Source organism: Momordica charantia, assembly GCF_013281855.1.
Source record: "Momordica charantia cultivar OHB3-1 chromosome 8 unlocalized genomic scaffold, Mcharantia_2.0 BLBB01000008.1, whole genome shotgun sequence".
Classification (NCBI taxonomy): Eukaryota; Viridiplantae; Streptophyta; class Magnoliopsida; order Cucurbitales; family Cucurbitaceae; genus Momordica; species Momordica charantia.
Window position 1 is genome coordinate 653,596 of NW_028275166.1, and position 16,035 is coordinate 669,630.

At 33.6% G+C, this 16,035-nt stretch overlaps 2 protein-coding genes across 9 annotated transcripts; both read left to right on the forward strand.

The window, feature by feature from the left end:
* Positions 1-1,486: 1,486 nt before the first annotated feature.
* Positions 1,487-5,499, forward strand: SSP5 (SCP1-like small phosphatase 5). Of its 3 annotated transcripts, none has more exons than XM_088128154.1 (8): positions 1,487-1,763; positions 2,820-3,063; positions 3,495-3,628; positions 3,772-3,868; positions 3,982-4,074; positions 4,178-4,453; positions 4,782-5,119; positions 5,222-5,499. In XM_088128154.1, exons 2-8 carry the CDS (start codon positions 2,907-2,909, stop codon positions 5,453-5,455), a joined length of 1,329 nt encoding a protein of 442 aa, XP_087984280.1. In that variant the 5' UTR covers positions 1,487-1,763; positions 2,820-2,906; the 3' UTR covers positions 5,456-5,499. The 3 variants fall into 3 exon arrangements, with proteins under 3 accessions (XP_087984280.1, XP_087984279.1, XP_022131925.2); XM_088128153.1 differs by having other exon boundaries at positions 2,849-3,063; XM_022276233.2 differs by having other exon boundaries at positions 2,896-3,063.
* A 1,445-nt stretch (positions 5,500-6,944) lies between these two features.
* ASY1 (DNA-binding HORMA family protein) lies at positions 6,945-12,701 on the forward strand. 6 transcript variants are annotated; one of them, XR_002600627.2, is made up of 24 exons: positions 6,945-7,066; positions 7,178-7,234; positions 7,856-7,952; positions 8,043-8,111; positions 8,197-8,289; positions 8,455-8,581; positions 8,683-8,752; positions 8,875-8,916; positions 9,366-9,494; positions 9,589-9,702; positions 9,815-9,857; positions 9,942-9,983; positions 10,272-10,396; positions 10,481-10,493; positions 10,633-10,709; positions 10,814-10,915; positions 11,154-11,304; positions 11,408-11,484; positions 11,576-11,618; positions 11,717-11,859; positions 12,065-12,193; positions 12,280-12,381; positions 12,467-12,524; positions 12,658-12,701. XR_002600627.2 is itself a non-coding variant. In XM_022275705.2 (23 exons), exons 1-22 carry the CDS (start codon positions 7,064-7,066, stop codon positions 12,331-12,333), a joined length of 1,800 nt encoding a protein of 599 aa, XP_022131397.1. In that variant the 5' UTR covers positions 6,945-7,063; the 3' UTR covers positions 12,334-12,381; positions 12,525-12,701. The 6 variants fall into 6 exon arrangements, 3 of the variants coding, with proteins under 3 accessions (XP_022131397.1, XP_087983695.1, XP_022131396.1); XR_002600629.2 differs by lacking the exon at positions 12,467-12,524 and adding an exon at positions 12,525-12,561; XR_002600626.2 differs by having other exon boundaries at positions 6,946-7,066; positions 12,467-12,561.
* The last annotated feature ends 3,334 nt before the right edge of the window (positions 12,702-16,035 follow it).

Consider the following 16,035-nt stretch of genomic DNA (forward strand, 5'->3'; position numbering starts at 1 on the left):
GGTTTTGCTCTTCTTTTCAAAGAGCTATTGAAAAACGCACCTTATCAAGAAACCCACAATGTTACATGAATGTCCTTTTCTTCCTCTCTTTCCTTGGTTGTATTCTTTTACATGATTTCAAACTTTTATTATTATTAATTAATAAAAAATACAAGTATTTAATATATATATATATATATATATATTTGTCACAATGCACATTATTCTATACTAAAAAGACTAGTATTTAATATTTATTTTTAGTTCATTCTGGTCTCTTTACTTTCAAAACGTTTATTTTGGTTTTTTACTTCTTATTTTAGTTCTTGTAATTTGTAAATGTCTATGTTGGTTTGGTAGTTTTTAAAAAGCAATTTGGTTTATTTATTTTTATTTTTATCTCATTTTCTTTAATCATAATTTTAATATAATATTTCACTCATTCAATTTTGGAAAATCTAGGCATAAATTTGTATAAAACGTTTTTTTAATTGTGCATATATTTTGTGTTAAAATTTTGTAAATATAAATTAAATTAGTCACCTTTTAAAAGTACAACTTATGAGGATTAAAATAGACAGTTTTAAAGTATATGGATTGAAATGACAAAAGTTAAAATTATAAAGAATAAAATGAACAAAATTAAAATTATAAGGAATAAAATGAAACGTTTTAAGAGAATTAATGAACCAAAATATATTTAAACAAAAATAAATTTATCGAAATTAATAACCATTAATAAAACAAAAGAAAATGCATTTGTACAACAAATTGTAGCAATACAATACAGGAGCTTGGCCCAACGACCAGCGTACCAATTATTGCCCTGATCTGATCCCTACACGTGGCGAAAATCCACAAGACCACGTCGGGCAGATTAAATTCAAAAGTTGATGAACGAACGGCCGAGGAGCTACCGCGGAGGCAGCTTCGTGTCCCTGTGCGGCGCTCAATTTTTGAAATTTCAAAAAAAAAGATTCCCCCAACGAGGCAATAGCTGTGCCAAATTTTCACCATCGGCCCCCTACTTTTCGATATTCCCGAATACCCTCCCAATAGTTTAGCTTTATTTCCATTAAATACACCAAAACAAAATTTTCAGACACGCCATAAATTTTAAAAAGTAAAAAAATAGTAAAACGAACTGAAAATTTTTTAGAGAGAAAAATAAAGTCCTTGCAAACTGGGTAACTACAGCAATAAAATATAAATTGGGGCTTGTCTTAAAAATTCAGGAAATAAAGGTTCCTATCAAGGGGAACAGAAGTCAATTTCTCAGAGCGACTAATCCCTTCAAAATAAGAAATAAAATAAAATAAAAACTTGGCAATCGAGATCCATTAATGGAGTATTGTCCAAGTCTCCCTCAACATAACGTGTCAGTAAAACGTGGCGAGTATCGTAATTTGGACGTCAACCGCGAGTAGGTAAAGGACGAGCTTCCCCAAGCCTTAAAAAAAGATTAAAAAATAAAAATAATAAAAATACTTATTTATCTTCTCATCCTTTTGTCCGAACGAAAATAATTTTCGATCCCTCTGCTTTCCCTCTCTCTTTTCGCTTTCATTGGAGGGAAAAACCTCCAAACTTCCAAAATCGAATCCTCTGTTTTGCTTTCTGCAAAACCAGACTAGGGTTTCCACTGATTGTTCGAGCTTCAGCTCGATCTCTTGTTCAATATCTTTCTTGAACTGTTGTTCTGGTCCTTTTTCGGTCCGCTATCAGTCAAAGCAAGCAAGCTGATCCCCGCTTTCTGATCTTCTTCTGGTTAAATTTTCCCTCAGGTGCTTATTAACTTTGATTTCGTGGCTTTGAGCGTTAGATGTTGCTTCTGTTTGCTTCCTTTAGCTTTCTTGAACTCGAATTTTGGTATCATTTTTAGATTCTAATTTGTAATGATCTCGAGCTTGCTGCGTCATTTCTGTTATTTGAGACAATGGGTTACGGGTTATGTTCATTTGTAATCACTGCTTTTTTAAGGCTTATTAGTTTAATTCGAATCTCGAGGATGTTTTAATCAATAATCTACTTTTAATCATACCGAAGTTAGTCATATTTGAAAGTTCTTGACGTAAACCCTAAAACATTTATGAATTTAGATATCTTCTATTTAGCTCTTTGTATCTGAAATGGTCTCATTGGTCTGTCCTATGATTTATTGTGAGTTTCGTTTTAAATGTACTAGTCTGCAATTGCGTTGGTGGTTTACTTCTTGCATACATGATGCATAACTGGGTGTTTCTAAAGGAATTTAGCTTTGCTCTGTGGAAATTTCCGTAGTACGTAATTTCCAGCTCTAATACTATTAATTATAGTGATGAGCTGTATTTAAATCAGTTTCATTTGGACGTCTCTTCTTTAGATACTGTCATTTAGGTCGATGTATAAAGCGCTTGGAGTTCTATTCTTCACTACATTTTAACTGGCTTTCATGTGTACTACTACTCACTAGTGATTATATGCTCTGCTTTAAACTTTTGTATTTATTCAATGCTAAATGTTATTGTTTATTTCAAGTTTAGAATATTGATCACGTGCTTGGTCTGTAGTGGCTCCATGGTAAGCTAATACTCGATCAATGTAAACTAATTATTTTTCCAACTTTTTTTTTTGCTAACTCAAATTTTCATTTTCTTTAATTTTACTAATAATCATGCAAAATTGTTTTTTTTTTGTTTAATATGGAATGAAGTGGCAGTCTTTTCAATCCTGTTTAAGTTATGAAATCTTTTGAAAATAGTTACCTTCTGGTTTGTTGAAAGTGTAGGTCATTGGTTTATTTGATTTTCTTAGTAATTACCTACAGCAATCTCTGCTAATTGTTTGTGAATATTCATTAGCTAATTTATTGATTGCTGCCAAAATTAAGTGGGCACCCATATCGAATGACTTCTTGAGATTGGAACTTCTTCCCAGCAACTTGGAAAATGCAGACGAAGAAAAAAAGTCATGGGAGAAATGCTACCCGAGAGCTTGTCAGTCCCAAGGTTTTACGATCTCAAAGAAAATATTCTGAAACATTACAAGTTGTAGAAAAGAATATTACTGATCTAATAACATCCTCTGCTAGAAAACGTACTCTTGGTAAGCTGCTAAATTCGCATGTAATGTAATTCTTTCACAAGAATTTTCCTTTTCTTGTATGGGTGGTCTGTCAAGTATTGACTGCTCTAAATATTCTAATTGTCTTGTCATCTGGCAACCTGGAATTTTCTTTATGCTGTCCGTCACTTTTGAATATTTTTTTTTTGTTTTTCATTCTAGATCTTATTCAATAGTGGTTGCTATGTAAATATAAGTAAAATTAGTTTAGCCATCTAATTTAAACTTGTTTTTGTCAAATGGATTTATTATAATTATTTCAGATAACCATGAATTTTACCGATCCTTTTACCTTGATTTGATCTTATAAGATTTCTATCCCGCCCTCGAAAAAAAGCAATGTAATTGAAATGAAGTTCTTCATATTAGAGTTAAGTGTGTCAATTTAGTTTAAGAGTTTGTCTCATTTTCAGGTGGTTTTCCATCAGAAAATAATGGAGAAGATGTTTTAACAGATTTAAACATTAAATATGATTTTCTACGCAATGAGACTTCTGGTGCTTGTTTGGACCATGGTACAACTGATGGTGCTACCTTGGGTTTCAAGGTAAATTATTCATGAATACTGCCTAGACTAACCTGCATGCATTTGTAACTTCACGTTGAGGGTTATTTCTTTTCTGGTTTTGGAGGGGAGAATGGTCTCACAATTTATGATGGACGATGCTGCATCTGTAATTCATTTGGCAGGGTTATGATGATGACATTGCTAACTCTGCATCAGAAACCATATTTTCTCCATCTTTTCATGTATCTGCTCATGCTGGAGGGGAAGCTCATAATGGAGGTAGATGATGAAATTAGTTCATCGATGACATTATTTTTCATTGGAGTTAAAATTATTCTATAACATACTTGCTTTTTAACTTGAGGTTTTTTTATTCATTTATTTCCTGTCAGTTGAGTTTATAAAGTTCTTTCAAGGTGGAGATCAAGTGTTCCATTCAGATAACTCAGAATTTACTGTTCATGGCGATCAAGAGATGACTTACAGTAAGACCATATTTACTGTTCTTTGTATGAGATTCTCTGATGACATGGAATTTAGTTGTGCAAAACTGTTAGGTTAAAGAAGGAATCTGTTTACACAATGCAGATACAGGGGATGCAAGTCTATCATCTGAAGTATCAGCTATATATCTTGCCATGAAGAACTCTAAGCTGGAGTGTGTCGATGAGCATGCCCACGATACTATAGCAGCTGAAGTTCACATGCAGGATGATGAATATGAAGAAATAGATGATTTTGATCCTTACTTTTTCATCAAGAATCTACCTGAGTTATCTGCAGTTGTCCCAACTTATCGACCTATGCTACTACCAAAACAGACTCGGAGTTGTCCTCCTACCACCCTTGTTTTGGACTTGGATGGTAACAAGTGTTAACGCAGATATTGTGCTTGTTTCATATGATGAATATATACTGGTTATCCTGAAAGTTTTTCTTGAATACCCCCACTGATTTCTTTTCTAAGTGCTTAGGCTCATTTGCCAATTTTTTACCACGCAATTATAAGTGGTGGGTAGTTGAAGTTTAAAATATAAAGACTTTGTGCATTAATTATTCCAACCCTATTCTTTTGTGCTGATGCTAACGGACATTTTTTTTTTCATTAATTCCGTGTATAGTCAGTTAAATTCATTTAACTTTCTTACATTTAACCTTTTATAATAACTGACCAAGTAACTTCATTTTGCAGAAACTCTGGTGCATTCTTCACTTGAACCTTGTGATGATGCTGATTTTACATTTCCTGTAAATTTCAACCTCCAGGAGCATACAGTTTATGTTAGATGCCGGCCTTATCTCAGAGATTTCATGGAAGCAGTTGCTCGACATTTCGAGATTATCATATTTACAGCCAGTCAGAGTATTTATGCAGAGCAGCTTCTGAATGTTCTTGATCCAAAGAGGAAGATATTTCGACATCGTGTTTTCCGCGAGTCGTGTGTTTTTGTTGATGGGAATTATCTCAAAGATTTATCAGTTCTTGGGCGTGATTTGTCTCGTGTTATTATTGTTGATAATTCTCCACAGGTAACCACGTCTAACCATTTCCAAGTTAGAACTTCAGATGTTTTGTTGGCCCTTTTTCTTTCTGAAGCTTGAAATGTTCTTTATGTTCATTCCTCATTCCAGGCATTTGGGTTCCAAGTGGACAATGGAATACCGATAGAGAGCTGGTTCGATGATCGTTCGGATAAAGAATTGCTTCTGTTACTTCCCTTTTTGGAAACGTTGGTTGGAGTTGAAGACGTCCGACCGCTGATTGCAAAAAAGTTCAACCTTAGACAGAAAATAGCCGCTGCTGTTTATCCTTCACTGAATTCAAATAGAGATCCCTTTGAAAGGCAAGCCTCTAATATGTATTAAAATTTTGTGGGTTGTTGGAATAAGAACGAACGATATTCTCCCTATTTAACATATTTGCTCTCTCCTTAGTATTTTTCGATCTTTATTTTTTCAATCAACAAGAATAGAAAAAGTTATTAGGTCATTAGGATTAATGGTAAAAATGATGAATCTAATATTAGGTGCCAGCGTCGATGAAGTCTAATACTTGGGTATTTGATTTCTTGGGAGAATAATAATTGGTTTGAGGCTTTTAGTTGTGTTCATGTGTTCACAATTTGAATTGAAGAATGTTATCATATGGTAAATTTTGAATTGAAGAGTGCTAAGATTTCTGAATTGTTCGGTAATGTGTTAATTCACTGTTAGTAAATTATTTTCAATTTTGTAAACCATTTTTAAGCATTATATTTGGATAACTTCTTTAATGGTATCGTGTTGTGTGTTAATTTTTTTTGTTTTTGTTTTAAAGAATCTGTAATTATAGGAGGAAGAATAACTCTCAACGGTCACAACTACAAAAAGGAATTGGTGGTCTTTTTTTTTTTTTTTTTTTTTTTAGTTTTGTTTTGAATATTATTTTGGTTTCTTTTTTTTTTTTTTTGAAGATAAATATTACTTTGGTTTCTGGATCTTTAGTTTTGGTTGACATAGTTCAAGAAACATTTTTAGTCTATTCATCTTTTTCCATAATAATTTTAACATGACATTTTACTTTGTTACTTTTTTTTGTAATATAGTCAAAATTTTGCAAGTAGAGATTACATTAGTCAAGTATATGAACTAAAATGAATGTTATGAAATTACAAGGACTAATGAACAAAAATTGGAAGTACATAAATCAAAATCAACGTTTAAAAGTATAGAGATCAAAATAAATTAAAATAAAAAATACGGACCGAAATAGTATTTAAACTTTATTTTAAATATAATTTCTACAACTTTTAATTTTCCGCTTAAGTTAATTACCATTGAAGGAGTTTTAAAAATTGAAAGCAGGTCCTTTAACAATCATTTAATTACATGGGGTGTCCATTCGTAGTAGTTCCATACTTCCATCAACCATTTTCGCTGTATTCTTGTGGTATCCTAGAAAATTTGGTTTTAATAATACCCCAATATTGTTAATTAATAAAAAAAATTGCTTTAACATTCTTAAAAATACTCACGAAAGTAGTATTTTGGTAAAAAATAGAATAATCACGAGCAAAGTGAGATATTGAACTAATATAAAATTTAAATATTTATATAAATGAAAATACCAAATTTTAAGTTGATGTAATATCGACATATATATATACCTTTTGAGTACATATTGATATGATTAAATATCTCTTTTTTTTTGTTGAAATATTATAGAAATTACCTTAGCTAATAAAAACTGTTTTAATTAAGAAGTAAAATTTTAGGACTTGCATTAACGTCTGTAAGCTCAGTCAACCAATGTTGGTTAATTTGTAACCATGGTTAAGATTTCTAATCCGCCTATAAAAGAGTATCCATCATCTTCATCTCCCGCCACATTTCTCATTCGTCTCCTGCCATTTCAAAATTTTGAAACAGCTCTCTCGAACTCGAAGGCATCTCTACTCTTCCGCTTCTCTATTTTCCGTTATCAGCACTGGAAACATGGTGATATGAACAACCTTTACGGATCGTATTTTCTTGCTTGATCATTGATGTCTCGCTGCCTTTAGAATCTCCTGCTCACAGGCTCTTTCTGAAACTAATCTTTTCCTCCAGGTTGTTGCACAGAAATTGAAGGAATCAGAGATCACGGAGCAGGATTCTCTTCTCCTGGTTAAATCCTTTGGAACTTTGCTTTATTTTTTATTAATTTATTCTTGTGTTTTCGAGATAGATTTGAAGTTTTCATCGCGGATAATTGCGGTGACAGAGAGCTGAACTTGAATCCGTTTGTTTGCCTTCTTGTTGAACGTAGATTGTTCTCTTCTCGTTGATCTGATACTCTTAGTTGCCCTAATTTCAACTCCTGCAATATCTTAGAAGTTAGCCATATAGACGAACATGGACATCGGATTTCAAGTATCTGTAAATTGTGACATCATCGAACCTTTATTGGAGATCGTTTCCTTGCATGAATCGGAAATTAAAATGAGTGTTGCTCACTTGTTAGGGATTAGAGTAACTATAGATCATTATGATTTACATACTACTGCAATTCAGGCTCGATTTTGTGTGCTGAAGGGATCGAAAATCACACGATAAAACAAGTTAATCAAATTCTTTTCAACATTTTACTTTCGGCGTAAATTTCTTCCGTAGTATTCAACTTCTTAACTTCCAAATCGATGCTCTGTTTTTCCTTGCCAAACACTCTTACTATGTGAAGAAAATATTTTATGACCGATGATTGTATAAAATTGGATCCGTTAACTTGTTTGTGTTCATTGGCTTCAGACGAGAAATCTACTGCGCATCGCTATATTCAATATCAGTTATATCAGAGGTCTTTTTCCCGAAAAGTATTTCAACGATAAATCCGTTCCTGCTTTAGGTAAGCCGATTTTACTGATAGGTTTCTTCAGTTTTTATCAGTTATCATGCCACCAATTATTATCCGATAATAAGTTCGCCTGGTTAACAGAGATGAAGATCAAGAAGCTTATGCCCATGGATGCAGAGTCTCGAAGATTGATTGACTGGATGGAAAAAGGTATTTCGAGTTAAGCCTTATTTATGATATTTTATGCTTCTCAACTTCTAACCTATTGTTCACTGTTATTTTTGTGTTTCTTCAGGTGTATATGATGCGTTGCAGCGGAAGTACCTTAAAACGCTTCTATTCTGCGTGTGTGAGGCAGTGGAAGGGCCGATGATTGAGGAATATGCTTGTAAGCTCTCTGAAATTTTATAATCTTACATCTCTGCGGTATTTTGGTTGGCAAAATGAAATGTTTATTTCTTAGATATAGAAAATTTTCAGTGGTTCCAGCGAGGTAATGTTACAGATTTCCGATAATTCTTAAGATTGATACTTACTAAGTTCTTGCCTGCAGTTTCTTTCAGCTACTCCAGTTCTGACAGTCAGGAGGTCTCGATGAACGTCACTCGCACTGGAAACAAGAAACAGGGAGGAACGTTCAAGTGTAACTCCACAGCCGAAATAACTCCCAACCAGATGAGGTATGGCTAATCGGAGACCAGATTGCGCAATGTTTGTCTTTTATATATTTTTTTTTCCTAATACTAGCGGGGGGATATGTGACAATAAGTTAAAACTGTAGGAGTTCTGCTTGTAAGATGGTTCGGACACTGGTTCAACTGATGAGAACATTGGATAAGATGCCCGAGGAGGTAAATGCCGAAACGAATTAATAATTTGAATGAGAGCGTTGAAGTTTTTAAAATGAGAATTTCCATTAAGTATTACAAGATACCATGTTTGGTATCAACATGATTGATTTATTTTGTCTCAGCGCACCATATTGATGAAACTCCTCTACTACGATGATATTACGGTATGTTTCTTGACAAGCTCTTCTCCAAAATTATTTAATGTTTGTTTCAATCATTGACTCATTTTTGTACTTTACATTATTAGAGTTGAGAGTAAATTTAACTCTTGCTCATCTCTATTCAATAAACAGAAGGCTATATATATAGGTGCTTATCTTTATTCAATAAACATAATGCCATATATATATGCAATCGTGTAAGCAAACTTGTTACAACAACTAACTACATGTAGAACTAACTAATATTAATAAACCTAATATACATGATATTGTGATGCATTTTTCTTGTTTATAGTTTACAACTACGTTACACTGGCCAACCAACTGTTAATTTGTGGTGCTACATACATACAAGGCTCACGCGTTCACATTCCTACAGTTGAAAAGGAATTTTTCTCCTTCAAAAAAATCCTCGTTCGGAGAGATTAGTAATTACGATTATCTAATTGCAGCCAGTCGATTATGAACCTCCATTCTTTAGGAGCTGCAAAGAGGAAGAGGCACATCACCCCTGGAGTAAAAATCCATTAAAGATGGAGGTTGGGAACGTCAACAGCAAGCATTTTGTATTAGCTCTCAAAGTAAGCGATTGAAATTCATGGAAAGGGAACAATAATTATGTGTATGATCAATATTTGAGTTAACTTTTTTTTTATTAATTGGCAAATTGTACAGGTAAAGAGCGTGCTTGATCCGTGTGAGGATGAAAATGATGATAATGAAGAGAATGAAATTAGCTTAGGAGCTGACTCGGAACAAAGGCACGGGTTTTCTGAAACTGACAGTGAGGTGAAATGATCCTAAGAACTTTGTCCGACCTAAATGGCTTATTCAGAGCTAAATTCAAACTTAATTTCAAGGTGCTCTTCAGCACATGACAATGTTTCTGTTCCGTAACCAGGTTGACCCTTCTCCAGAAGGCGATTATATTGTTGCTCCAAGAGGTTGTGGGTTGAACCGTCCTCCTGTATACTATTTATTATATTCATTCCAGTTGTTACTGTAAGTAACTAACATTTTCTTGACAGAAAAACTGCAAAAACAAGATAATACTAGCAAGATTGATGAAGGTAAAATAAAATGAATGCGTGCCCGCTTCTTTTGTTGTAAACGTCTATGCATTTTAAGTGATATGTCATCAGCTGACAGCTGGAAACAAGAAGAGGGAATGGTATTGTTATATGTGATACGAAATTAAGCAAATCCACGAAGTGTCTCAATACATTTCCTGTAAACCTTCACATTTTCGCATTTAACGACTCTTCTTTCGGCAATAACCCTTTACAGCAATTTGGTGCTTCTCAGCTAATTGGCCTCTCTCCGGAAGAATATTTAGTTAAAAATTATATCGTGTGCAGATGATACACAGGATCCAGAGGAAGATGAACAACAGTTAGCCAGGGTGAAGGACTGGATCAATAGTTACCAATACGACAAATTAGAAATTACTGATGTTCTTTCAAATTTTCCTGACATCTCGGTGGCAAGGACCTTGTTTCTCAAACTATTTGCCAGTAGCTGTTCGTTTACTTTAAAATGATATTGTTCTCTTTTCTTTGTGCTGCAGGTTTTAACCGAAGGTATAGGAATACGTCCCTTCGAAAATTTATTAATGGAGAAAGCTAAGTTTATTAATGGAGAAAGCTTTTAATGTGCCGGATCATGTTTGATTACTGTAGATTTGATTACAAACATATAAATATTTTGATTGCATTTCAGAAATTATGGACAAGCTTGTTAACGAAGGTGTTCTATCCAAGACCGGAAGAGATTCTTACAACATCAACAGGCAGAAGGTTGTTATCCAACTTTGTTTTTGTTTATCAGTGCGTTTTATCATAAACTTGAACACATGATTGAATGTGAAATGTCCATATTCTGTTGTGAATAATGGTACCAGGCGTTTGACTATGAATTCGACTTGGTGAAGGAAGAAATCGATGGTCAAATAGACAAAATTGGTATGAAAGCTGCCACTGTCCACGATCTCGTGTATATGAAGGTAGCTAAACTTATTTTATTCGACCATCCTCTGGATGAATCTATCTCAGTACTGCTACTACGACTTCTATGTCACCCGATGCAAATCACGAGGACATTACTCTTGTAATTTGTCACAAATATTCGACCCTTGCAACTGTTTTACTCTGTTTTTCATATTGATGAGTTGAACTAATGGAATTTGAGTAGGAGATGTGCCCGATATACAGTTAATTTTGACTCTTGACTTTTTATTTCAGGCTTTATATCATACTCTTCAAATGAGTTATGTCACGGTTGCAAAGCTTCAAAACAAGCTTGAAGGAGAGGCCAATCCGACCACAGTGCGTAAAATGATTGATAAGATGATTCGAGATGGTTTTGTTGAATCCAAAGGGAGCCGAAGACTGGGTATGCACCATCCCAAAAGTTCTGAGTGTTGGCCTTATTTTAGAGGATCCCAATATTTGCATTAACCAACAAGCAAATCAATGTTTCTATTGTACACAATCAGGTAAACGTGTGATCCACTCAGATTTGGCTGAAAAGAAGTTGAAAGAAGTAGAGAAAGTATTGAACTACGAAGCTATGGTAACAATTCAAGACCTTTATAGCCACATGCCCCAGCTTTCCGTATGCTTTTCTTGTTTTCTACTTTCATGTCTCTAATTTTTCGTTCCAGGAAATCGATACTTATGAACCACATGAAAAGTCCAACAAGATGGGTTAGTGACGACAAATTCGTAAATACTTAAAAATCCCATTCCACCACAAATGGTACAATCAATGCTTACGGTAACAAAGTATGACTTTGGTTCCTCAGATAGCAACCACAAGGACTTATCCACTTGTGGTATCCTCCGTTCCATTGGATCAGATTTAACGCGCATGAGAGTGACATCAGACACAAACCAAAATGCTTCAAAATTAAAGGAGCTTGGAAACACTCCCACAAGCACGCCTGCAGTAAGTCTTTACGTTGCTTTCATTCACATCAAAGTAAATAACTACAGAGTAAAAATTTCCCAATTAATTTCTATTTTTAAAAATTATTCTTGTTTTTTCATATTTCGTTAATATACTTTTTACTTCTATTTTTATTATTTTTAAAAAAATTTGTTTAGATTTAACCCTTCATCTTAATACATACAAACTGTGACTAAACGTGCAGCCAGTTGCCTCGAGAGAGAGTTTCGTGCCAGGAAATGATAATAACAGAGTGAATGGAACTGCAAGCCACCTTGACGAGATGGACGTCGAAAAGTCTACTCAAGATAAACGATCCAGGAAGACAAGCACGGTACTTTTTAATTTATATATAATTCACAATGAATTTCCGGTATGGTACTTGGACGAAAATTTAAAATCTTCTTGTTCTTCTTTAAGGTTAAGGATCCCATCCTTCAGTACACAAAGCGACAGAAATCTCAAGATCAGTGAAGGGTTTTAAATATCTGACTGGTTCAACCGTATTCCCTTATCAAGCTGGTAATTCTTGAAGTTAGAGTAACTTTCTAGACCTTGATGAAGGCGTCATTATCCATGAATTATTAACATTCCATTACTTTCTTAGGTGATATCGTGGAATACATCTCTCAGATTCTTATTTTGCACCAACCTAACGTTTTCAGGTAGAAGATGAATCAAACACCGAATCCATTAACTTCGGTTTGTTCCTAATTACTAGTGGTTGGATGTTAATGTTAGAAATCTACCATATAGTTTGAACATTTGATTATAATTCGCTTTCTTTGTTCATGGCAGTCGAGTTTAGTGCAAAATCTATAATATGATGTCCGTTTTCAACATTGAGTTGTTCAATGAATACTTTTCGGAACTTAATGTCAATGGACATAACGAGGACATAACGAAAGGAGTTTCGAGACATATTTTCCTCCGAGTGAAAGGGGCTATGAACTTATAGCTGGTGGCGTGTTCGGGAAATACTCAAAGATGAAGGAGAAAAATTGACCAAAGATGAGCGAAGCATTGAAAAATAAGCAGGGACTCACCATATCTTGTAAAATTGTGAATAACTTTTTTAGGGCTTATCTGGACGGTCGTTAAAGAAAGCATAGCATTGGAATTTAGAACAAAACTGACGTTCAATAAATCATTTGGAATTGTGATAGCTATGCTGGAGGAGGCAGCTGACTGATTTGAGCCATCCCAATGGAGCTGGGAATTGTGGCGGTCGAAGGTGCGGGGCAACTCCCATCTCCTTGGTCTTCCGGCACCGATCTTTCACCGCATACAGGTGCTCTCTAAATCTCCCATCTCTCTCCTTCGGATCCTCCATCATTCTCACCTTCTCAGTATTAAATTTTCTGCATACTCCATTCCAAACTTCATCTCCTCTCCTCTTCTTGAATTATTTTTACTATTTCCGAGCAGTTAAAAACCCTAACTTCAGAAGCCACCAAAGAGGGAGAGAGAGAGTCATAGGTAATCCAAGGATCGGAAAATTTTTTAAAAAGAAACAAAGCAAATAAATGGATTAAATTGAAGGAATTCACAATCGACTTCCAAAGTTCTGGGGTTGTACTGTACTGGTGTGCTCCTCCTTCGGTGCTTCCAGATATCATGGGCCTGAGCAGTTCTTAATTAGGCCCAAAGAGATCATGGGCCTGAATCTCTCCGCCCCTCGGGTCCAAATCTTTCACAACTCTTCCTCTTCCAAAAGTTCCTTCTCTCTTTCTCTCTCTCCTTCTCTTCTTCTTTTGGAGAAGGGGGCCAGAAATTTTCCATAACGGCGGAACTTTATGTTCAAACATTTTACAGGTTTTTCTTCTTTCATTTTTTAAATCAAAGGAAAATTAAAAGAAGAACATTTAAATTTAAATTTCTATATCTAATTTGAGACGGTGCCCTCTGTTTCTTACAGAAAGAAATTAAGAAAATAAAAATTTAGTCCAACGTACTGATTTAGCTGGTTTCAATGAATTATTGGATGCAACTATTCTAGAGTAGTTGGGGTTTATTTATTTATTTATTTAAGTTGAATCTAATTGGACTGATTTAGCTAGTTAGAGTTATACATCATTGATCATTGTGTCGAGATCAATGAAAATTTGACAATTTTTTAAATCTTTTTGAAAAATTAAAAAAATGTATCTTTTTATTTAATAGTAGTCAGCAAAATATTGATATTGATGATAAACACCTAATTATTTTTCTTCACATTGCATTTACAGAATAAGAGAGTTTATTGGTATTTTTTTTCTAGGCAAGATGCAGTCTCATCCTAATTATTTATTGATGAGTGTAGTCATTCTTAAGTTGGCTCTACTTTCATCTTATTGATCACTTTTCTATCAAAGGGTTAAAAACCTCCTTAAAATTATAACATTAGAAGTCTTTAAAACACTAATAAAATATTTATAGTCTTGCAACTTTTGGGATTAGAAGGGAGTGAAAACAAGAGGTTACTAATCTTGGTGCTCACCTTTTTTATCCTATTTGAGATGGGTAAAAATTTTAACATCTCTACCTATGATTTTTAAAAAAACAAAAATATTAAACTACAGTTTTATGGTGAAGGTTAAAAAGTTTCAAAACGAAGATACTCTTGGATAGGAATTTTTGTTAGTTTTTAATAAGAGAATTAAATGGCAATAAATTTGTCTAATATATACAGATGGGTAGTAGGGTACTTGCCAGCCCAAATGTTACCAAATAAAACTATCAATTGGCAAATAGCCATACCTAAAAGCACATATCCAAATTAAAGAGAGGGAGGAAAAAATGGAGAATCATTGATGGTGAAAAAGACAGAATAAGTGCACCCCCATGTCTATGTATCTAATTGTTCCTTTTTTTTATATATATAATTTTTTTTTATAATGTTCCCTTTTTCTTTATTATAATCGATTTTGAGGGAGAAAAAAGAAAACGCAAAAGATTAGCAGAGGACTAGGTCCTCCACTTGCAAGTGTTTTTGTGTGTGTGTCTCCCCACTACTTTCTTTTCTCTCTCTTTTTTCTTCTCTCCCTTTTTCACTTTTTATTTTATTTTCCCTCTCCTCTTACTTGAATCACTAAATGCATTTGACCCTCAAAAGAGCAACCACCCTGATCTCAAAAGCTTCAAAAAGAATGTTAGAATAATTGCTTTATTTTTGTTTGTCATATGTGGTTGCCCTCTATCCTTCTCCTCTCCTCTCACATGCTCTTTCAATTCCAAAATCTTTCCCTGCACATTACTCTTACTCTCATGATTTGACTATTTTATTGGATAAATAATTATTCTTAGTAAATTAAAATTTATTTAAAGTGCTTTTGTTTTCGAAAATACTTGGAAGTGCTTGTATACCTACTTCACTGAAAAATCTTACTCCCAAACATAAGAATAACTTTTAGAAATATTTCTATTTACTTAAAAATATTTTGCTATTTTTTTCTCTTTTGTGAAATGACAATAAAATAGTAACTTTTATTTTTAGAAAATGACATATTGAGTGTGTAGAGAAGATATTATTTTTAGATTTTACTTTTCAATTATATGTGTTATAAATGTATTGTCATATTTTTCTTTTGCTATTTGTGGAATTCCTTTAATAATTTTCATTGTCCGAAAATGTATGTCTAATTTATTATGTATCTTTGTTGGAATTTCGTGGAAGACACACCTATTTTACTCCAGCTACTTTACCATCCGTGGGGTGAAAAGTCAATACTACAAACTCCATATTCATTAAAAGTTCAAATTCTCACAGTAGAGTAAAAAAAGATATATAATAAAAAATATTGCAAATCCTTCGCACAATTTATTTTCAATAATCTCAAATATCATTAATGAGATGTCTTGGTTAGTTTAAGATAATTCTATTAATTAAGTTTAGTTGGAATAACATTACCCCACAATCTGAATCAAACAAATGGGACAAGGAGAAGTTCGAGACGAAACCTGAATGAATCTGCGGCAAAGCGGAGCCTCCGAAAAAGAGTTGAATTTTTTAAACAAAAGGAAAAATTTCCTAAACAAGGCGAACAAATATTTACAATGAAAAAAATATAATATAGTTTTTTTAGTACAACAAAGGTAAGAGTAGTTCGAATATAAAAAAGTAATTAGTTTCATATCCATTTAACTAGATAGTTCATTGGCAAATAAATAATAGAAAAACTTGTAGATTCTGAAAAC